This window comes from Balearica regulorum, chromosome 6 (genome assembly GCF_011004875.1).
Source record: "Balearica regulorum gibbericeps isolate bBalReg1 chromosome 6, bBalReg1.pri, whole genome shotgun sequence".
Classification (NCBI taxonomy): Eukaryota; Metazoa; Chordata; class Aves; order Gruiformes; family Gruidae; genus Balearica; species Balearica regulorum.
Window position 1 is genome coordinate 18559489 of NC_046189.1, and position 18851 is coordinate 18578339.

The 18851-nt window shown below is 40.0% G+C and overlaps 1 protein-coding gene across 3 annotated transcripts in view; it reads right to left on the reverse strand.

Annotated features, from left to right (window-relative positions):
- Positions 1-2168: 2168 nt before the first annotated feature.
- MTX2 (metaxin 2) overlaps positions 2169-18851 on the reverse strand; it is a 35397-nt gene continuing 18714 nt past the window's right edge. For 2 of the 3 annotated variants that reach the window (XM_075756521.1, XM_075756523.1), the window contains 7 exons: positions 10582-10654; positions 7489-7565; positions 6630-6722; positions 5896-5934; positions 5361-5486; positions 4629-4705; positions 2169-2663 (listed from right to left, as the gene is read on the reverse strand). In XM_075756521.1, coding sequence (XP_075612636.1) covers positions 2453-2663; positions 4629-4705; positions 5361-5486; positions 5896-5934; positions 6630-6722; positions 7489-7565; positions 10582-10654 — 696 coding nt within the window. In that variant the 3' untranslated portion in view covers positions 2169-2452. Of the gene's footprint in view, positions 2664-4628; positions 4706-5360; positions 5487-5895; positions 5935-6629; positions 6723-7488; positions 7566-10581; positions 10655-18316; positions 18423-18851 lie in introns of all 3 variants that reach the window. The other variant, XM_075756522.1, reaches the window with a different exon arrangement.

An 18851-nucleotide genomic window follows, 5' to 3' on the forward strand; every position in this document is an offset into this window, starting at 1 on the left:
CTTGTCCTCTCACTTCGGTATTGAAAACTCTGTGTAATTTGCCTCTGTATCATTAAGTGCAGTCTGAGCAGCTAAGATGGATTTACACAAACTTTGTTTGTAAGAGATCAGTGTCTTCTACCCAACCACTTCCACAGCATTTGAGTATATTTTTCTAGACGGAGACATTTAAAGTGGGTTAATGCATGTGGCTACCTCAGTGGGGTTTTTTTTATTCCCTGATGTTATAAAGTTTGCTGTATGTTACCACACAACATTTCCAGTAACTATCTGTTCAGCATTCAAAGTGTATTACCAGTGCTTGCTCCAGCTCATGAAAACCTTGCCAAAAATCTAAAGATATGGTTTAATTCAATGCTTTTTCAAAGCAATTGCTAAAATTTGGTTACAAGTCGGCTAATGGGCACTGCAGCCTTGAAAGAGGTGGCATACATACACGCCCACTTGCACTGCATATAAGTTAATGCCTGTGCATAGGTGGGTTTGGAAATCCATTAAGTAAATTACTCCTGTAGTTCAGTCTGCTGGTAGCAGAGGCACTGCCGAAACCTAGGTTAAAATCTTCACTCATGAATGGTGCTCTGTAAATAGCAGGAGGTAAAAGGCAAGTTCAATTGCTCTGGATTAAGATACTTCCGTTTTCACACAGGATTTCCCCATTGCTGTGGCACTGCTAGCTTTAGAGACTGTTAGTGTTTTTCAAAGTAGTGTATATCATCATATTCTCTCCAAACTAAGAAAAACTGCACAAACTCTTTTCCAGACTTTCCAGAAGCTTTAATGCAGAAAACGAGGGTCAAAAGAAAGATCTGGGTTCTCAGCTACTGACTACTTTGATGGCAGAAACCGTCACTAAGTAGTCAAGAGTGGATGGGGTTTAGTTTGACAAGGCAGTTACTCAACATACACGTGTGAAACGTTAAGACTGAAATGCAGGACGAGCAGTTTTCCTCTCCTGGCAAGAGTGATTTGACAAAAGGCCAAGACCCTCTTATGAATTGATACTTCTGTCAGTTTGACTCCAGTAGGACTCAGGTATCAAAAAGCAGGCAGTAAGAATTCAGCTCTGTTTTCCAGTTGAGCTGACACACTGGTGCCCCGCAGGGAATGAGTAAGCAGCAGTGGTTCATGAGCCACAGAGGCAAGAGAGGCCAGGCCCCGCCCGGCCAAGGTACGTAGCTGCCTTCTGCTTAGTTTTTAAGAGAGACAGAAATGGCAGCCAAAAATCTCATGACCACTGTGTAACCAGTTCCAGCCATTAAGTATTCCGACACTGCGGAGTATAGTCAAAAGAATGTCTTTTATAGTAAGAAAACACAATGGTTCCAACTAGCCAAATAGCCTGAGCTGGTTCCCAGTCATGCCCAGGACTTCCTGAGCACACGAGGACTGGTTTTGCACGTTCCTGGGGCTGTTGGCACTTTCTAAAAGTTCTAAAATGGACTAAGCAGAACAGCGTGGTGCCACTCAATGTGTTCAATGCAATACTACTCAGAGTCCTCGCCTACACACAGGAACTCTCTCCTGAAAAGTTCCACACTGCCAAGATTTTTGGAGCACCACGATGGTATTTGTTTACTGCTGTATTACTGTGCCTACACGCACCGTAGGATAATATGGAGGCAGAAGGACCAAGGCGTGTCAGCCACAGGCTCATACCACGTCCTTTTGCTACAAGAACCACCCCAGCAAGTATGTCAAAGTTCCGAAGCAACTTACCATACTAGCAGTGGAAATGGTGAGACAGATGCCTACCTAGACAAGCTGAGGATTAAAAGTAGGAAATCATAGGAAGGGAAAAAAAAAATTCAAATACTAAAGGTGAAGAAGAAATAAAAGCAGAGGCAGGACACACATAGGAAGAAGTAATGACAGCCAGGAGCTACTTTGACACAAAATGAGAAACAACTAAATAAAATCACACCATTTGTGTGCCGCAGAGCTCCGAGGCATTTTTGTCACCCGGTTCCTGAATGAATTTTGGCTGAGGCAGGCAAACTTAAGATCTGTAATGAGTCCTTTCATTCCCAGCTTAGTAATTCTAACTAGTTTACCATACAACTGTCTTCCAGGTGTCCTGTCAACAGGATCCCACTCATTAACTACACAGACATTAATTACATAGACATAAAACTTAGTAAGAAAGACATTTAGAAAGATCAGAGAGAAACCTTTTAAAGGATTTTATTTTTTTTTAATACAGATACAGTATTTTTACAAGGTCACTTTAGAGTAAATGGCATACAGGCTATTGAAATGGAAGTGCCCACACAGTCATTTCAGTCAAATGTGCACAGTATATGCTACAACACAAAAACTGCATTTAGAGATATTTTTTTTTTTTTCCAGAATCATTTGGCAGCTTCAAAAAGCTAACACATACTTCCATTCTCAAAATCAATTCATCAAACAACAAAACCCCAAACTGAAAAAGCCACTCCAACCACCATGCTTATCTCAGTAAGGACCTCTTAGCAGATCGGGCTGCAACAGTTGCAGAGCTGTCTTTATCATGACCCTCAAAGTACTGCTGCTCTATTCGCCGACAAAAGGCTGTGAGATTACTGTAGTTCTTCACTTTTTCAGAGAGTTCATCAGTGATTAGTTGAGTAGTAAGGATTGTGAACAGATGTCCAAACACCAGAGCATCTAATTCAGTTGGTCTGTAAAACAGAAAACAGGACAGGTATTTTGTCAGTCTAGTCCTGATCAAGAAAAAAAACCTGTTCTGAGTGTCTTTTAAATAGCCATGCAATCTAAGAATTGGGAAGAAATCAGGTAATGCTGAACTTACCAAATGCATGAAAACTGTGTATACGGTACATATAAGCATACTGCTAGTTCTCAGTGTAGCACCTTTCTTTACTTTTGGTAGCTTGGAAATGTGGAAATAACACTTAAGAGTTACTGATCCAATATCAAACCATGCTCCACTTTTTAGTTCTGTAACAAGGGCAAATGTTTATCAGGTCTTTTGGGGGTTTTTCTTTTTCCTCTACAGATGTATTTTTAAAAACAAAATCAACAGCTACTATGTCACAAATAAAAATTAAAAAAAAAAAGAGGAGGAGAGGAAAAAAGGCATAAACCCCCTATTCCCTTTTTGTCCTTTTCAATAGTCAGAAGCTATTCAACCAATAAGAAAAGGAGCTCTGGGGTGACAGCACCTGGAAACATCTCTTCTTTGAAAGGGGACTACACAGAAGAAAACAGGTATTTTGGGAAACAGTGGTCTATTGAATGTTTTCAGTCCCACCTTATAGGTACAAGCCTTCTGAATTGTCATCTTGGACCTTTGTATGCAAGTAGCCCATGTGCAAATAATTTATTTTTTTTCAAATATATTAATAACTTAAGAGTCCTCCTTTACTAGCATTCAAGGTAAGCAGCATGAGGGTTTTCTATTTGTGGATCTCCAGCAGAACTCTCCAGCAGAGATGTGGGCCCTTGTGTAATAAACTTAAATCTGTCAGCAACAGGCTGCTTTTCTTATTTACCTCCTACAGACTCCCAGAAGTAACAGACTGAAAAATACCGGACTACGAACACACACTTTCTTAGTAATATTTCGGACAGCTAAAAAGCTTAAAGGTTGAAACTGTACCAAGAAAGCCTGGTAACATAAAACGAAATCCCCAAACTACAATTCTTTACAAATACAGAAAGAAAATTTAGGAGATACTATGTTTAAGAATGATTTGAGAAGATGCAATTCAAACTTGTCTTCTATAAAGCTTACTTCTGTATCCACTCAATTCACACTACCCACCTAGTCTCAACTTGGAAAAGATTAAGGAGCAAAGACACACACAGAAAAGTAACCAAGACCATATGCTGCCATTTCAAGACATCTCTCTGTCCGCATGTAATTAACTGTAGCCCAGACCTGAGCATTTCTAGTCTGGTCTATGCACAGGAGACAAGAGGGAGCTAATGTGATGTTATTTAAATCTGTAACATTTCAAAAATATTGAATGATTGGAAAGAAAAAAAAAAAACAACAAATGTGTTTTGCAGTTGGAAGAAACAGGTGAAAGCAGAGGACATCCCGTGAAGGCCAGGTTGTTCCTTTTTTCTCCCTTGGGAATATGGATCTTAGTTGTCACTTTGCAACTGATCCTTTGTTGATGCAAGGCAAGCTTCTCCCCCAGTTCTTACGACTCACAGGCACCCTCACGCTAATTCAGTTCATTCAGAGCTGCCCCCAGCGTTAGGGCAAGAGAAGCTGTCCTGGTCAGCACAGCGTGATGTACACACACTTCCCTGTACCCAATAGAGAATGTTACCCAAGAAATACAAGTAAAGCTTTAAATGTATCATTTTTAATAAGAAACTAACTGCATAAAGGTGTATATTTGTAGCCTACGTAAGTTATGGAAGACTCTGTAGAGAAGACAAACAGAGTAAAACTAAATAATAAATAGAAAAAGAAAAACTTTCCTTTTAAGACCTTTAATTACTTATTTATGAAATTTCATGTTTATATTCCAGTCACACATTTGTATTTCCTCAACTAATTATGTAGCATTAAAATAAAACAGGAGTTTTCCATATATATATGTATATATGTGGATGTATATCTATATCTCACATTTCTAGACATAATATTTCAGTAAAGAGTAACTTACTGCTTATTGAAGAAATATGGTTGTGTTCCTAATCTCTGGGAGAGAGCCTGACAACATTGATCTACGTCTTCCAGCACCTATCAAACCACACAAAAGATCCGTGTTGTCAGAAAATACTAGCATTGCAAAAAATAATCAGCGCTGCAAAAAAATAACCTCCTTACTGTATTTGCACTGACAGTGGGAACAAGGAACATACAATGCTGGAACATCAGAAGCTGTTAAAGTCAAACCTATGCAGTAGGCAGGTAGCTAAGTGTTACTTAATCTAACATTGGATGTAAAGCAATTCTGATTAAGTGTTCCCATAACATTTATAACTCAGCTTAATTAAAGGTACTAACTTATAGTTCAAAACTGCTTTTTTTTTTTTTTTTTAAGACCTCTGACAAGGGAAGCTGCAACCCTGCAAAGCTTGCCTATTAACGCCGTGCAGGAAGTGGGGGCTGTAACTTACAACCTATTTGCAGGACTATGGCCTAAGCTAACACCACCAGAGATGCACACTCATGGTAAAACATCCTTCCTCCCACTCCATCGGCTTCCACATAATTTGAGATTTATTGGTGCTGAAGGCAAATACCTGACTCGAGATAACGTTTTAAGTACAGAATATATTTTTTTACTACATCTGTTTCAAGGAAGTGTTACTCTCCAAAGCCTTTAAATTTAAAAAAAAAAAAAAAGGGGGTGGAAGAAGGTAAAGAAATAAGCTTCACTTATCATGCTGACCTGTTCAAGTGTCTTGCCAGCCCATCCAATGGCTTTCATCTTTCGCCTTACCTCCCACTGCTTCTGATAGGACAAAATGCGGTTAAGAGGCCACGGGTAAGGGGAGCCATACCTCGGGTGAGTAATCTTTGTTTAGAAACAGAAAGGTTCTGTGTTATAAGAAAATACAGATACTTCAATGCACAAAATAGCTAATATTCACACATTTCTATCAGAAAGGGAGCTGTAAAAGAGACTGCGAGTTGTGTGATACGCTGTAATTATTTGCGCCGAATTTATAGTTTGCGCAATATATAACCATTTGAAACTATTACTTCAGAAACATATACAAAACCCGCATCTATTTTGCAGTCAGCTACCTCCAGTAATGACACAACTTCCCTAAAATGTATATGCAAGCGAAATTAAAGTGAAAAGACTGTATCATTAATGGTATAAACCTCAATGTTTCATTTATGAGTAGGGACTTGCGATTGTGAGCAAAAGTGTTTTCTCATTAAATTTTAATTAAGATAAATGCTGCAGAACCACTCACCTCCTCTACTGTAACATCATCACACCACTGGAGATAGAGCTAGGAACAAAAAGAACAGTTACTAAAACTTCCTAATAAAGGAGAATACAGAGACAATCATTTCTCACCAGTAGAATTTTCTTTTCTATATTAGATTAAATTTCTATTTCATTCCTTCTTTTAGACCTCTGAATGTAGAAAAGAAATTAAAACTGGAAGACAAAAGCCCAGTGGCTAGTCCTTACTTTGCCAGCACCAGGACCAAGCTGGGACCGAAGGCGCACGCTGCACAGGTCGCCAGCCCTCAGCCGAGGGCTTGCCAGCATTTCTAACACCGTTCCTACACCGGGGTTATATCATGTTAACTGGCAACAGACACGAACCACAGGATCCCAGCCTCCTACCAGGCGCATGAGCACGCACGCTGCGGAAGGTGCCAGCAGGGTGCCTGGCCAGCTCTGGGGTGGGGTAGGATCTCAGGAGCTGCTGACATTTTCCATCAGCGGAAATCGGTCACTTCTACAGCTACGTGACACACTTCAGGTAGGCTGGGGAACCATACCTGTTGCTTGTGTCTACAGGAACAATTCAGCAAGCTATCTCTAGGGTACAGAGAATTTATTCCTGCCTTTCACCTCAAAAGTTGGTGACCTAATCTATGAACGAGCAGTATTTCCAATACAGGGACAAATCCTGAAGCTTTCTTGCCTCTAGTCACTTATATAGGTGTGTGGAGTTACAATGGTTTGCTGTACCTCTGCTGTCAAGAGCATATTATTGACTAATTCCATGTAGGCTTTCATCTCAGCTTTTTGGACTTCATCCAACCCATCACTGAGAGAATGGCCCTAATGGGGAAAGGAAAAGAAGAAAAAAAAAGAAAAAAAAAAGGGAAAAAAGAGACACATATGTAAGAAAGGATATTGCAATATTCAGCAATGCCTGACCCAAGGACCTCTAAAGTCAATGAGCTTTGGCTCAGATCCTAATCTCTTACATAGTTCAATAACAAATTACATGTGCAATTTTTACATACAGTGTCCTTTAGAATTAAAAAAAAAATAATTATTATTATGTAAAAAGGCTAATCCACAAGAAATATGGACTATTATCAGTTATTGGTGAACACTGTTTGAGTACACAGCATCCTGGTTACTGTTATCTCTGTGGCAAGAAGTAAACAGAAATTTACATCTGTGACACAGCTTTATCAACTGCTCAGTGAAAAAACAATGTTTTTAAAAATTGGGGATGGGAGGAGCAAAGGCAAATTTAAACAGTATCTGAGACTTCAAGATTTAAACCAGTCAGTTCTGGGTTTCAGAGCTCTGAGACCCAGAGACAGGGCACGTAGAAAAACAGTCTCAGAACCTGGCACTGCTCTGCAGCTATCCTACACAGAAGTTACTTCCAGAATTTGAGTAAATGTCAAAGAAAAACATTTCCACCTCAACAAACTCCGATTTCAAAATATCTTTCTTTTAAAATGGAATTAGATTTCTACATTGCTTTAACAAATTAAGTAACATTCCAGAAGAGCATACCAAATCAACACAGTGCTAAGCAGAATTAACATGCTATTCAGTAATTATGAAAACAATGTCCTGTTATTACCTTGGCTTTTACAAACTGGACTATGGGCCCAAGTTCAGATACTACTTGATTTCCCACATGAATAAAGGGTACTTTGCCTGTAAAATGAGAAATGTATTTGAGTAAGAGGTTTTCATACATGTAAAACATAATTTCCAATTTTCAAAGCAATTAGATATTGCAGGTAGACCTGAACATCAGTGGATTTTTTCAAATGAGCACAGGTAACACACAGCTCACCCACCGAACGTTTGTACTAAGAAACGTCTTCTTCCTCCTGAACCTCTTCTACATGCAATCCTTGCAATTGTGTATTTCAAATTTATTGAGATCTATTGACTTGTATTTTAATAATGGATTTTGCTTTGCTTGAAAGACTTAATTCAATATTTCTCTGAAGTACAGCTGGGAAATCCCAGGAAAGCAGACAGAGCCCTTGGCTAGTTTTACGACACAACGCATTCCCACCCTCCCTTCTAACCCACTGGCAGGGAAAGGGCTGCTGAAAGGACGATGGGAGATGTGGCCCTGTGCCCAGAAAAGCAAGCAGGGGGAAGTGCAAACGCACACTCAGCAAGGCAGGGTCTTGACTCTCCCTCCTCCAGTCCTTCAGAGTTCCAACGACTGGGCCAGCCGGCTCCTGTTGGCTGCCCCAGTCGTCACCCCTCTAGTCACGAGCTGGCATTTTCGAGCCCCCGTGGTCCTGGGGTAAGGAACAGGTTCTCAGTATGAAACCCACAGCTTCAGGATCTGGGGGGCTGGCAGGGAGAAGGAGCTGCTTCATCATCATGGAAGCAAAATGGGGTTAAAGCTTAACACTACAAAAGCTCGACATTTAGTCTATGAAGCTGAGCCCTGAGGGCCCACCATGGAGTAGGGTTAAAAATGGCCAGTCCTCAAAAGGAAACTGGGAAATGACTGTGTCACTGGTGGAACTTGTGGGGGTGTGAAGGGCTCCCGAGTCCATACGCACCGCATTCTCTGCTTGGTCACTTTTCTTACATGCAGAACTGAGCCAAAGCTCTAAGGCAGGCAGAGATACAAGAGGAAGCCCTGTTACACACAGCAAGCCACAAAGAATGACAGAATTTGCCTTCTATCCCTTTTTCCCTGTTCTCAACATGTGAAGCTGAGGGCTCCTGCTCGAATCCACCCTAACCACATTGGTCATTCTGAAAATCATCATCCAAAAGCAACTGACAAACATCAACCTCAAATTTAAGAGTGAATCCTTTAAGATTACTTACATGACTGAAAACGTCCATCAAATGGAGATAAATGCTGGATGTTTTGTATTACTGAGCACATCCTCATACCCAAAGGCAGTAAATGAGCCTGCCCAGTGTAGGGGGCACAGCACTCTTACATTCACGCCTCTCGCAGTGGGCAAACTCTGCTCTCGATAGACAGCCCAAAGAGCACGATCAGTACCTGCCCAATTCCAAATTATTAGCAATACATTCACCCTTTTCACTGAAACACAAAAACCTACTGTTCAGTCTAGCTCAAACACAGATCATGCTAACAGTAGATTCCGTCATGTTTTTTATCATGAAATTCACTTCTCACTGGCTTGATCAGCCTAAGAGTAATAAATGAAGTGCATCACACCAACAAAGGCTTCATCTGCATCCATACGCTGCAGGCTGCAGAAGGAAACGCAGCCACAGAATTCAGCAGTTTCAGTCAGACACACACCAAGACAATCCTTTGGTATTCCGCTTTTGACTCCCTCAGAACAGGTTTCATCATTATGATGACTATGAGATAAATAACCATCCCCCAAAAACGATGCCTGCTGCTGCTGTGAGACAGGGGGAGGTGGGGAGGGAGAAGGGAGCAAATGAAAACCTTCTCTGAATTATCATTAAACATTGAAATATTATAAAGAAAGGAAATGGGGAAAGTAAATAAAAATAACAAGGACTCCAGGAGTAAGGGCAAAAAGAACACGTGTATTTCCACCTATATTTAAAACTGAAGCAGTATCATTTTTCCTCTTGTGCTCCTTGTTTTCAGCAGAAGGAAAGAAGGGTTCAGATCCACATTATCACATCAGATGCCAGCAAGTATGGACATAGCGTGCTGGTGGCAGCGAATAGAGTATGCAGCTGTCACCAGCCCTACTCCTGGGTGCGCAAGATGCTCCTCTGTGCAAGGATCCAGCATCTCAAAGTTACCTTTATTTACTAAGGAATAATTTATATACCTTCGTATTTTGCTGTATTTTCACTGCTGCCCAGCAACTGGTTCTTTGTGTTGGGTTTGCTTTTTTTTTTAATAGCATAATTCCAGCTGCTTTGACCAATATAGCAGCAGCAGAATCCATGCAGTTGGCAGACATATACTCACAAGCACTTCCATGTGGCAGGCATCAGCCAAAGCCAAGTAATTGGTAAATAAGTATCTTCTCACACAACAAAAATCTGAGGAGTGCAAGGATTACCAGACTTTTATGCCCTGCATCCAGCAATTCTTTCTGATTTTTAGACAACCTTCTGGAGCCAGCCTCTGGAGGTTTTTGGGCAACCAGTCACCTCCAGCAGAAGGCAGACTCTGTACCCTTCCAATACTTAATTATTGGTGGGTTTGGACTTTTTTCCAGACAGTCTCGTGGATCAGAGGAAAATTTAAAACCACCTGTCACCCTTACAGTGACAATGCACCCTTCAATCTTCTCCTGTATCAACATCCTGGCAATCATCTTCCAGACAGGGTAACAAAAGATACTCCACCAGTGTTGTCTCAGCCCAGCAATGGGAAACATAACAGCATTCACTGGAATATTCCCTGGATGTGGCATAAAGCCACTTTTGGAAACATAAGTCTTTCTGCTTCAAGACACAACTGAGGCAGTTTAGAGATTTCCGCCAGACATTTGAACTCTCTGAACGCTATATGTAGGTACTGCAGTCATGGTTACACATTGTGCCAATGTTACTTTGCATCTGACTGTTTTAATTGTTTACAGAGGAGAAATTGCACTGGAGAGGAGGGGGGAAGGCAACCCACACACAGTAGCACTGACTGACTGTTATCAGCAAGACAAGGCGCAGTTGCCATGGTATCGAAATGGAGGTATAACGTAGTAATCTAAATGAAGGCCACACTTACCAGATGGGGACATGTACTCGGCATTTGCCCTGCAAACCACCCGGATTGGCAGATTGCACATTTGCAAAAAGGCCTGGAAACAAAGAGTCACATTTAAAAAGCATTAATACACCAGTGACAAATAAGCGTGTTCTTCTCAATACATTTGACTATGTTTTAGCTAGTTTTTAGCACACGATTATGAAGTATAACTCCTTGCATACGGCTTTTAGGAAGAAAGAAGGGTAGGTTAAAGAAAAACAAGGTTTTCTTACTTCCTTAGATCATCCAGTCATTGACTGGAATTCTTCTAATGAAATTTCATCTACTTTTACTGGTTTCCTTCAAGATGAGCAAAGAAGTATCTGACAGACACAATTAGTGCTGTGGCTGTACAAAATTAAGTGACATTTTGCCCCTCCTGAAAATCATAGTACTTACTTCTGGCTAAAGCTGGTTAACCAAGTTCACGCTGTGTAACACAACACACACATATAGCACCTTCCCACACCGTATTTACAATACCTGACCGAAGTTTTGCTCTGTGATACTGTCAGAGCACAAGTCTGCTTTGGGATGAAGTATTTATTATCTGTAATTTATGTGAATCGTGGAGAACGTAAGTGATCAATTTACTGTTTCTTTCTACCCGTAACCTTAGATTCAAAGCATTCTCAGTAGGATACTGATTTTTGTCAGCACCTGTCATCACCACAATATCCTTAGTGTGTTTCTGTTGAAATAGCAAAGTATCAAGAAAAATACTTGCAATCTGGACAGAGCATGGCAAATAAGGAACTTCTTAAACCTCTAGAGTCTCTCACAACTGAGCTGAAGTCCTATTATTCATTTTGTCTTTGCAATTAGACAGGTCAGAATTCCAGATTCCAACATTACATCTATTTATTATTTTACCACGCAGTGGCTTGAGGTTAAGAAAGCCTACATCAAGAAGGCTACCACCATGAACAAAAATGCTGCTGTAACTTGGCACTTTCTACATGAGCCTCCTCCTAGCTCTTCAGATTGCTGGATCTGGCGGTAAGCTGCACACTCACAGCCTTACGTGCTCAAACCCTAATCGTAGACATCAAAGTAATGCAAACCTTAACCTTGAGATTGCTCTTCTCTGCACTAAATGAGAGCATAAGGCATGAACTAACGCTGGCCATCAGCCCTGCTCCTAATTTTGTGGCTTCTGTAGTACCCATCAAGCAAACAAAAATAAGCCAAACAGCCCCTCTCCTTTCCAAACCCTAATCCAAGTGCTGATACAAACTGTATCTAGGGGAAAAAAAGCCAAAAACTTTGGTCCTTTTCCAACCAAATCCAAGAACTGCACAGTCCATTACACCACTTGGCTCTTGCAGGTTTAGACGACCTAACTAAATCCCAAATCCCAATTTAAAGCAAGGAACTATGGTCACAAGCTGCTAGGCAAGACATTGATTACAGCTGATGAGAGCCTGCCACATTTGACACCACCCCACTTTCTACGTCTATGCGTCCACCAGAGTCCACCAAAAATCAATGCTCTTGTCATAGCATCCAAACGCCATGCAAACAGTAATACCCAAAGGACTAACTATCAAACAGGAATTTAAGACATTTGTCTACCTCGGTCCTGGATCTCTTCCTTTGGCTGCTGGCTCTGTGGGATCTAGCAATGTCCAGGCTTTTCCAACTACTGCTATATGCATCATGCCTTCTGCCCAAACTGAGGCATCATATGCAACTTTTTTAGAAATAGCTAAGAGACAAGAATGCAGAGATTTTGGTTTAGATTAAATACGTACTCCTATGCCATTGCTGGATACAGTGTAACCCACCAAAAACATACTAATTCAACTGGTACACAGACTTGGGTTTTCTGAAAGCTCTAGCTAACACCTCCTTAACAGTACCATGCTGCAGTGGAATTGATGGCATCAAACAACAGCTTCAAAGAACTTCATCTATGGGTGGTAGGAGTGGAATGAACTTGTACCATACTACTTAATCAATCCTTAGCTGTTGAATTTCATCTCAAAAATACGTGAAGTTTCATTTGCTCTAGGCTTACCAAATGAATTTCCTTCGCAGTAAGGCACTAAATTTGCAATTCTGCATTAAGCTAGAGATTAATTTTCTAACTGCCATGTAGTATTCTCCCTGCAAGTTCAGAATAAAAAAAGTCTAAATTGCACTGGAGTTAGGGTAACACATGAATAACTGAAAAGCTTGTAAGTGCAGAGACACATTTAAGCAAAAAGGTAAATCAGAGAACTACTTTTACTTTCTCATATCAGTGCGTTAAAAAAGAGACGTGTTGGCAGAGAACACTTAGGTTACATGAGCTGCTTCAGCAAATTATTGCCTACTGTATGTCGTATGGTACGTTGGCTCCTAAGTAGTACAAGATTTCTACTAAAACCACAGTTTGTGACTATGAAAAACAGTCAGCATAGAGGCTAAACCATAAATAATTTTTTTTTCAGTGTAAAGAGTTCAGCCAAGTTTCCATTAAAAATCTGAATCTGACCTTTCTCTCTCTCCTTCTCCTCAATAAACATCCACAGAACAAGGAATATCCACCTTTATTACATTTGGCAGGGAAATTCTACCTCAGTCCCTGGCCTAGCGCAAAGCGGATTGAGAATACGTTGCCATTTCAGCATCTTGGAAATGCAAACACACTGGGTCTGTGTGCCTCTTCTGCACTTCGTAAAGAAAAGAGGAGAGACGAAGTTGAACTAGAATTGAGCTCTAACGTGGGAACAAACATTAACTAAATAAAAACGTTCACTACTCTGCATAATAAAGAGCAGATTCTAGAAAGCTTAGAAATAAGTTGGTCTACCCTCAGTGAAGTTAAAAAAAAAAAATAGAGGCCCTAAAGTAAACACCAAACCAAAAACCTGAGAAAAATTCCTTGGAATAGTTATCTCCAGTTCTGATGAACATTTTGTAGAGTTTGAGAAACTGAACAGTGATTCAAGATTAAAATTGGGCAAATGCATCTGGTTCTGCATTCACTCCAGCAGTCCTGCGAGGTTCAGAAACACTGATCACTGGAGCTGCCTCTCCAGCAGCCTTACAAGGCCTGTTCCAGCAACACCCTTCAGCATCCACGTGCCAACACCTATTCCTCTTCAGCCTTCATCTATAATTAGGATCAGCTTTAATACCAGTGGTGAAATACTAATGAAATACAAAAACAAGAGAAAACAGAACAGTGAAAGAGTTGAAGACAAAATCATTTAATGCCATACAATAAACCTAAAAATAAAAAAATCAAAAATAAAAATTAAAAAAAAAAAATGCTATTATGTCTTTAAAAAGATAGAAGCCCAGGCAATTAAAAGACCAGTATGCTGAGCTGTAATTTGTACTGAAAGCATGACCTATTCAATATTAAGTGCTCCTTAAACATTGCTCTGCAGGAAAATGAAGGAAAGCTCCACAATATGAGAGAAGTTTAATCCTTATCGGATCTACACTGCTGAACTAATCATTACCTAAAGTAGACGACCAGTATCCATTTCTTGATCCAGCTTAAACTAATGGTCCACTGGATTGCCTTCAAGCTGACTAAAAACACATGTCAACTGGTAAGAGGGGACAGTACTATCACAAACTATGAGGGCTCAGCCTAAGAAATAAGCCTTACAATTTGCATTCCTATGAGAGTACTCACATTCTTTCATTGATGTGACTGACAAGCTTTGGGAATTATTAGTACTAACAACACAGGTGGTTTTGACTTTTCCAGCACAGTGAATGCATTTCATATTTATGGAAATTATGGTTTCTTTTAGAAAAAGAGACAGACAAAGATCATGACCAATGCATTCTTATAAATATCCACTGCCAGAAAAACTTTTTTTTTTCTGATGCATTCAATTAGATAAATTAGATTTTAGACAATAACTGATACTAGACAGTAAGTGGCATGAACTATTACCAACATAGTTGAAATCGACACAGAGCAAAGAAATCCTACAGAGAGAATATAGGACAAAGCAGCAATTTTTGTAAGTCTTTATCTCATTTAATGCTTTAGCCTAGTGATCAAGGGAGGATTTGTTCCCTTTTTGACCACTCATGGAGAATGTCAAGAACTAGCACATTTGGTGTGCAGATGGTATCAGACTGCCATGGCTTCCAACTCTCATAAAAGATGCAGTGGAACACTGACTATTCCAGCTCAGAGCATCTCATTTCCCTTCGGGTACCTCACATGTATAATTTGAGCAGGCAAGTAAACCCTTGCTTTTCTTGTGAGAGAAACCATCAGCAAAAGGAAGCGAGCTCTGCTCCTCTGAGTGCTTTTGGAGTGAAGGGCGAGAGATTGAAGGTTGAAACCACCCCAGTGCAGTTCCGCTGAGATTTATGAAGATATCAACACCCCTTCAAAGACACAGCATCAAAAGCTGAGCAATCTGAAAGATCAAGGGCCCAGGCTTATTCTAGTACATCAGAGATTATTGTTAACATCATAAATTTGGCTGATCAACTTAAAAAGGGACTGAAAGGGGCCAACTGAATTCCAAGTGACACATAAGCTAGTTAATCAAGCTGTAGTGAAAATTCACCTAAAAATGGTAAGCTAGACGGTAACAGCAAAACTAGAAACAAGACACTTAGCTGAGCACAGTCTGTCATACCTTGCAAAAATGCTTGTAATTCCAAAGAACAGCATTAAATTCCCTGTTCTCTTCTCTGGGAAAAAAATGTACTAGTACAGAATAAACAGGGTGACTATTGTAGGTGACAACCTGGATCTCCTCCAGCACCTAGGATTCTCATGCAATAATGCTACAGCAGTTGCAGTCCTTCAGAAGACGCGGGGGAAGGGGAAAGCTCTCACGTGTAGTAAAACTGGTACATGTTACTTCATCTAAAGTTTTCTGGTCCAAAGTAATTGTAAAGATGTACACTGAAAAAGTTTACTGATACTTTGAGAACAACTCTTCCAAACAAACTCTAAGCAGGGAAAGGAGAACTGAATTCCTGCTGGAAAGGATAATGCTTAACACCTACCCAAAGATTTAACTATTTGGATCAATTCATCAAGAGGAGGGCTTAACATTCTTATTTCCCCTTGCCCATGTTACAGAAGATCAAGAGATGAGTGCCCAATAGACTTTACACAAATTAAGGAAACTTCATTGAAGCATAAATATACAGAATTCACTACAACTGATGGACATCAAACCAAAACACTCAGGCTTTTAAAAGAAATTAATAATTTCATGGCTCATACTAGTTAATGCAGCATAAAACAAGGGTAATGAAATCTCAGATTGGCAAGAACTGAGTTTAATTCCCCTGGCATCAGCAGGAGTACGCACTTTATCCATACGTTCCACTGATTATTTGCATTTCTGTGATTTTAAAAACAGGGGCCCGATTTCTTGTGCACCATAGGCATTGATCAATTATTGAAGCAGACACCTCAAAAACTGTCCAGTTAGTAACTTATCTTCAATATAATGTCTGCTGCAAAAAATTTTCTCTAAGTTATTTCTGGAACAAAGTGTGCCCTTTCTTTGGATGAGGTTAATGTGAGAAACAGATAAAGGTATTAAAAAATAAAGATTTGGCTTAATAGGGCCTGTCAGCTTCTCTCCCACACATGCTCTGTCTCTCTTCCCCGCAGGCTAACACTCTCCTCTTCTCACACTCTTCCAGCCTCTCTACCTGTAGCATCACTACTCTTCCAGCACCTGGGAAGGGAAGGGAGAAATATGAACAATATCTTTTTAGCAATGCTATCTCTCTTCTTCCAGACTGAGAGCACCAAGTCTACAAAGTTGCTACTGCTTCTGTGCACCTTGTTTTTAATGGGAGACTTTGCTATAGACAGGGAGGTAGAGAGCTGCTGCAAGACCACGAGGAGAAACAGAGGAGAGGGAGGAAAAAAGGTGCCACCATACGAATTATGTCTGTCATTCCCTGCCCTCACAATATTTACTGTTATAGACTAGGGAAGAAAGAGTGTGGGAGTGAGGACAACGAATGGAGAAGCCTCTGGGTGCCTTTCCTGCCCTACCACACGTTGATCCACACAGGACTACAGTTTACATTGCACTGCATTCTCCTCCCAGAGAGCAGTAGCGTGAGCCACTCTGTTTTCCAAGTCAGCACAGAACAAGCCACTTCATATTTTTGCTGTGAGAGAATGAAGTATCAGCAGCTATGTGAAAAGGGCTGATAGGAAGCCTTGAGGTGACACTTGTTACAAAATTAATCAACAATCTTATGCCTATCATTCATTTCAATCATGGCAGAAGCCAACTCCTGTCAAAATTATGGAGTACATTTACAACAGCAGCGTTGCTTAAAGGACACAATCAACTTACGGCTTGTTTTGTTTTCTTATAGTCTGCCCAATTTCAAATTCAAAATGTAGGTAGTATATTAGATTTCAATTATCTAAAAAAAAATAATCAGAGCAATCACCTTTGTGCTGCTTTAGCACAGTTCAAAAGCCCAGAGACCAGAAACCACAGCCAGCCACAGGGCAACCCACCCCACCCTCCCCTTCCTCCTGTTTTCACACAACACATTCTCATCTCCGCTGCTGCTGCCGCCCTCGAAACAATGCAAGAAAGTGATGCCATTGTGTCTTCCTATGATGACAAGGATGGAAAATGACTGTGCATGAAACACAATGGGAAGGAATAAGAGAAGGGAGGAGGGAGATTTGTACTTGTTCCCACAGTTAATTGTTTCAGGTACCATTTTTACTCCTGCTCTCCTTTCCTCTTTGCCCTCTCCAGCTAAGGAAGGGCTGTTTGGACACCGTCAGCTGGAAACATAACACACATTGGGCAGTGAATCACCCTGTCAGAGCTCCATCACAACACTCTCCTCTTCCCCTGCAGTCCCCTCGCAGAATAATACGTATGAGCAAACACATATACTCATTAAAAATGAGCTACAACTTGATGTAAATCATATCCAGATTGCAGTTTCTGAGATCAGAGGCAGGAATGAAATTACTTATGCCAAGACTCAAATAGTTCACAAGTTACATCCACACATGAGGAACACCATTTTCAGATGGCACACTCCAGGCTTCATTTGAAGAAGATATATTTGTGATTAGTTTTTAATAAAGAACAAGCCATTCCAAGCCATCTCTTATTCAACAGCACTTCTAAAAGCACTCGCACAATACTGTTGTGAGAAAAAAGTGAAAGGCGTTTTCTGTTTTCATTTTTACATTATTTCATGAGCATACAAAGGACAATAGGTGATGACAACTAAAGAGTTATTCTCTACTTTATTGCAAGAACACATTTTAAAGTTAAAAACCATGAACAAATCTACAGAATAATTCAGTTTTCATATCAAACAGCTGCAGATGCTGTAACTGAAATAGTGTGTCTAAGGTTATAAATGAAAACTGTTCAGTATCATTCTTTGAGTGACAGATTAAATTCCTAATCCAGTTATGGTAATGGCCACATTTGTAGTTTAACATAAATTAAGAGCTTAATTATATTTGTGACTATTTTAAACAAAATAACAAATTCCTTTGTACCTGTAAACGTAATTTATAGCAAAGCCACGTTCATTCTCCAAAACAATCTATTTTACACTGCAGCACAACACTACTCTAATGGTATAATGTAATTCTTGTTGTAGAATGCGGAAAGAGTAGATTCATTGGTGGCACAGAGGTTTTGAAGATAAATGAAGATGCTATTCATTCAGGGGTAATTTCATCTTAGAACTATATGAAAGATGTTTCACTCACAAACAGTACCTGTATGGCTTGGGATTTAAGCATGTTTTCAGCTACAACACAATGCTGCTAGATTGATTATGTTGATACTGCACTTCTCATCATGAAGAATTCTAGCTTTTATTCTCTTTAAAAAAAAGAGATTGTCAGATTTTCATTTCACTACTAAGCCTTTGTTCAAGCATCAGCAACAAGTTCAAATTTCTGCTAATGTTTTGTCTAGAGAAAAAACAAACCACAATTCATATATACACACACACAAAATCACAAATCTGTTGAGGGCAATTAATCATGCGTGATTTACACATTTATTTCATTACTTGTTGAAGTAAATAAGCAGTTGGTCTGTGTAACACAATTTTAAATTGCCCAAACATCCTTCTGTCATTCAGGACTAAGAACAGACAATTCTAAATGCACTTTCCTGGAATATATTAAGACCATTTACAAGACATCAATTGCACAAGCAATTAATACATATCTTAACATAATGAGCTGCAGGCTCTATAACCTCAGGATAGCTATGAGAATTTCCACAATCCTGAGCATTTTAGAC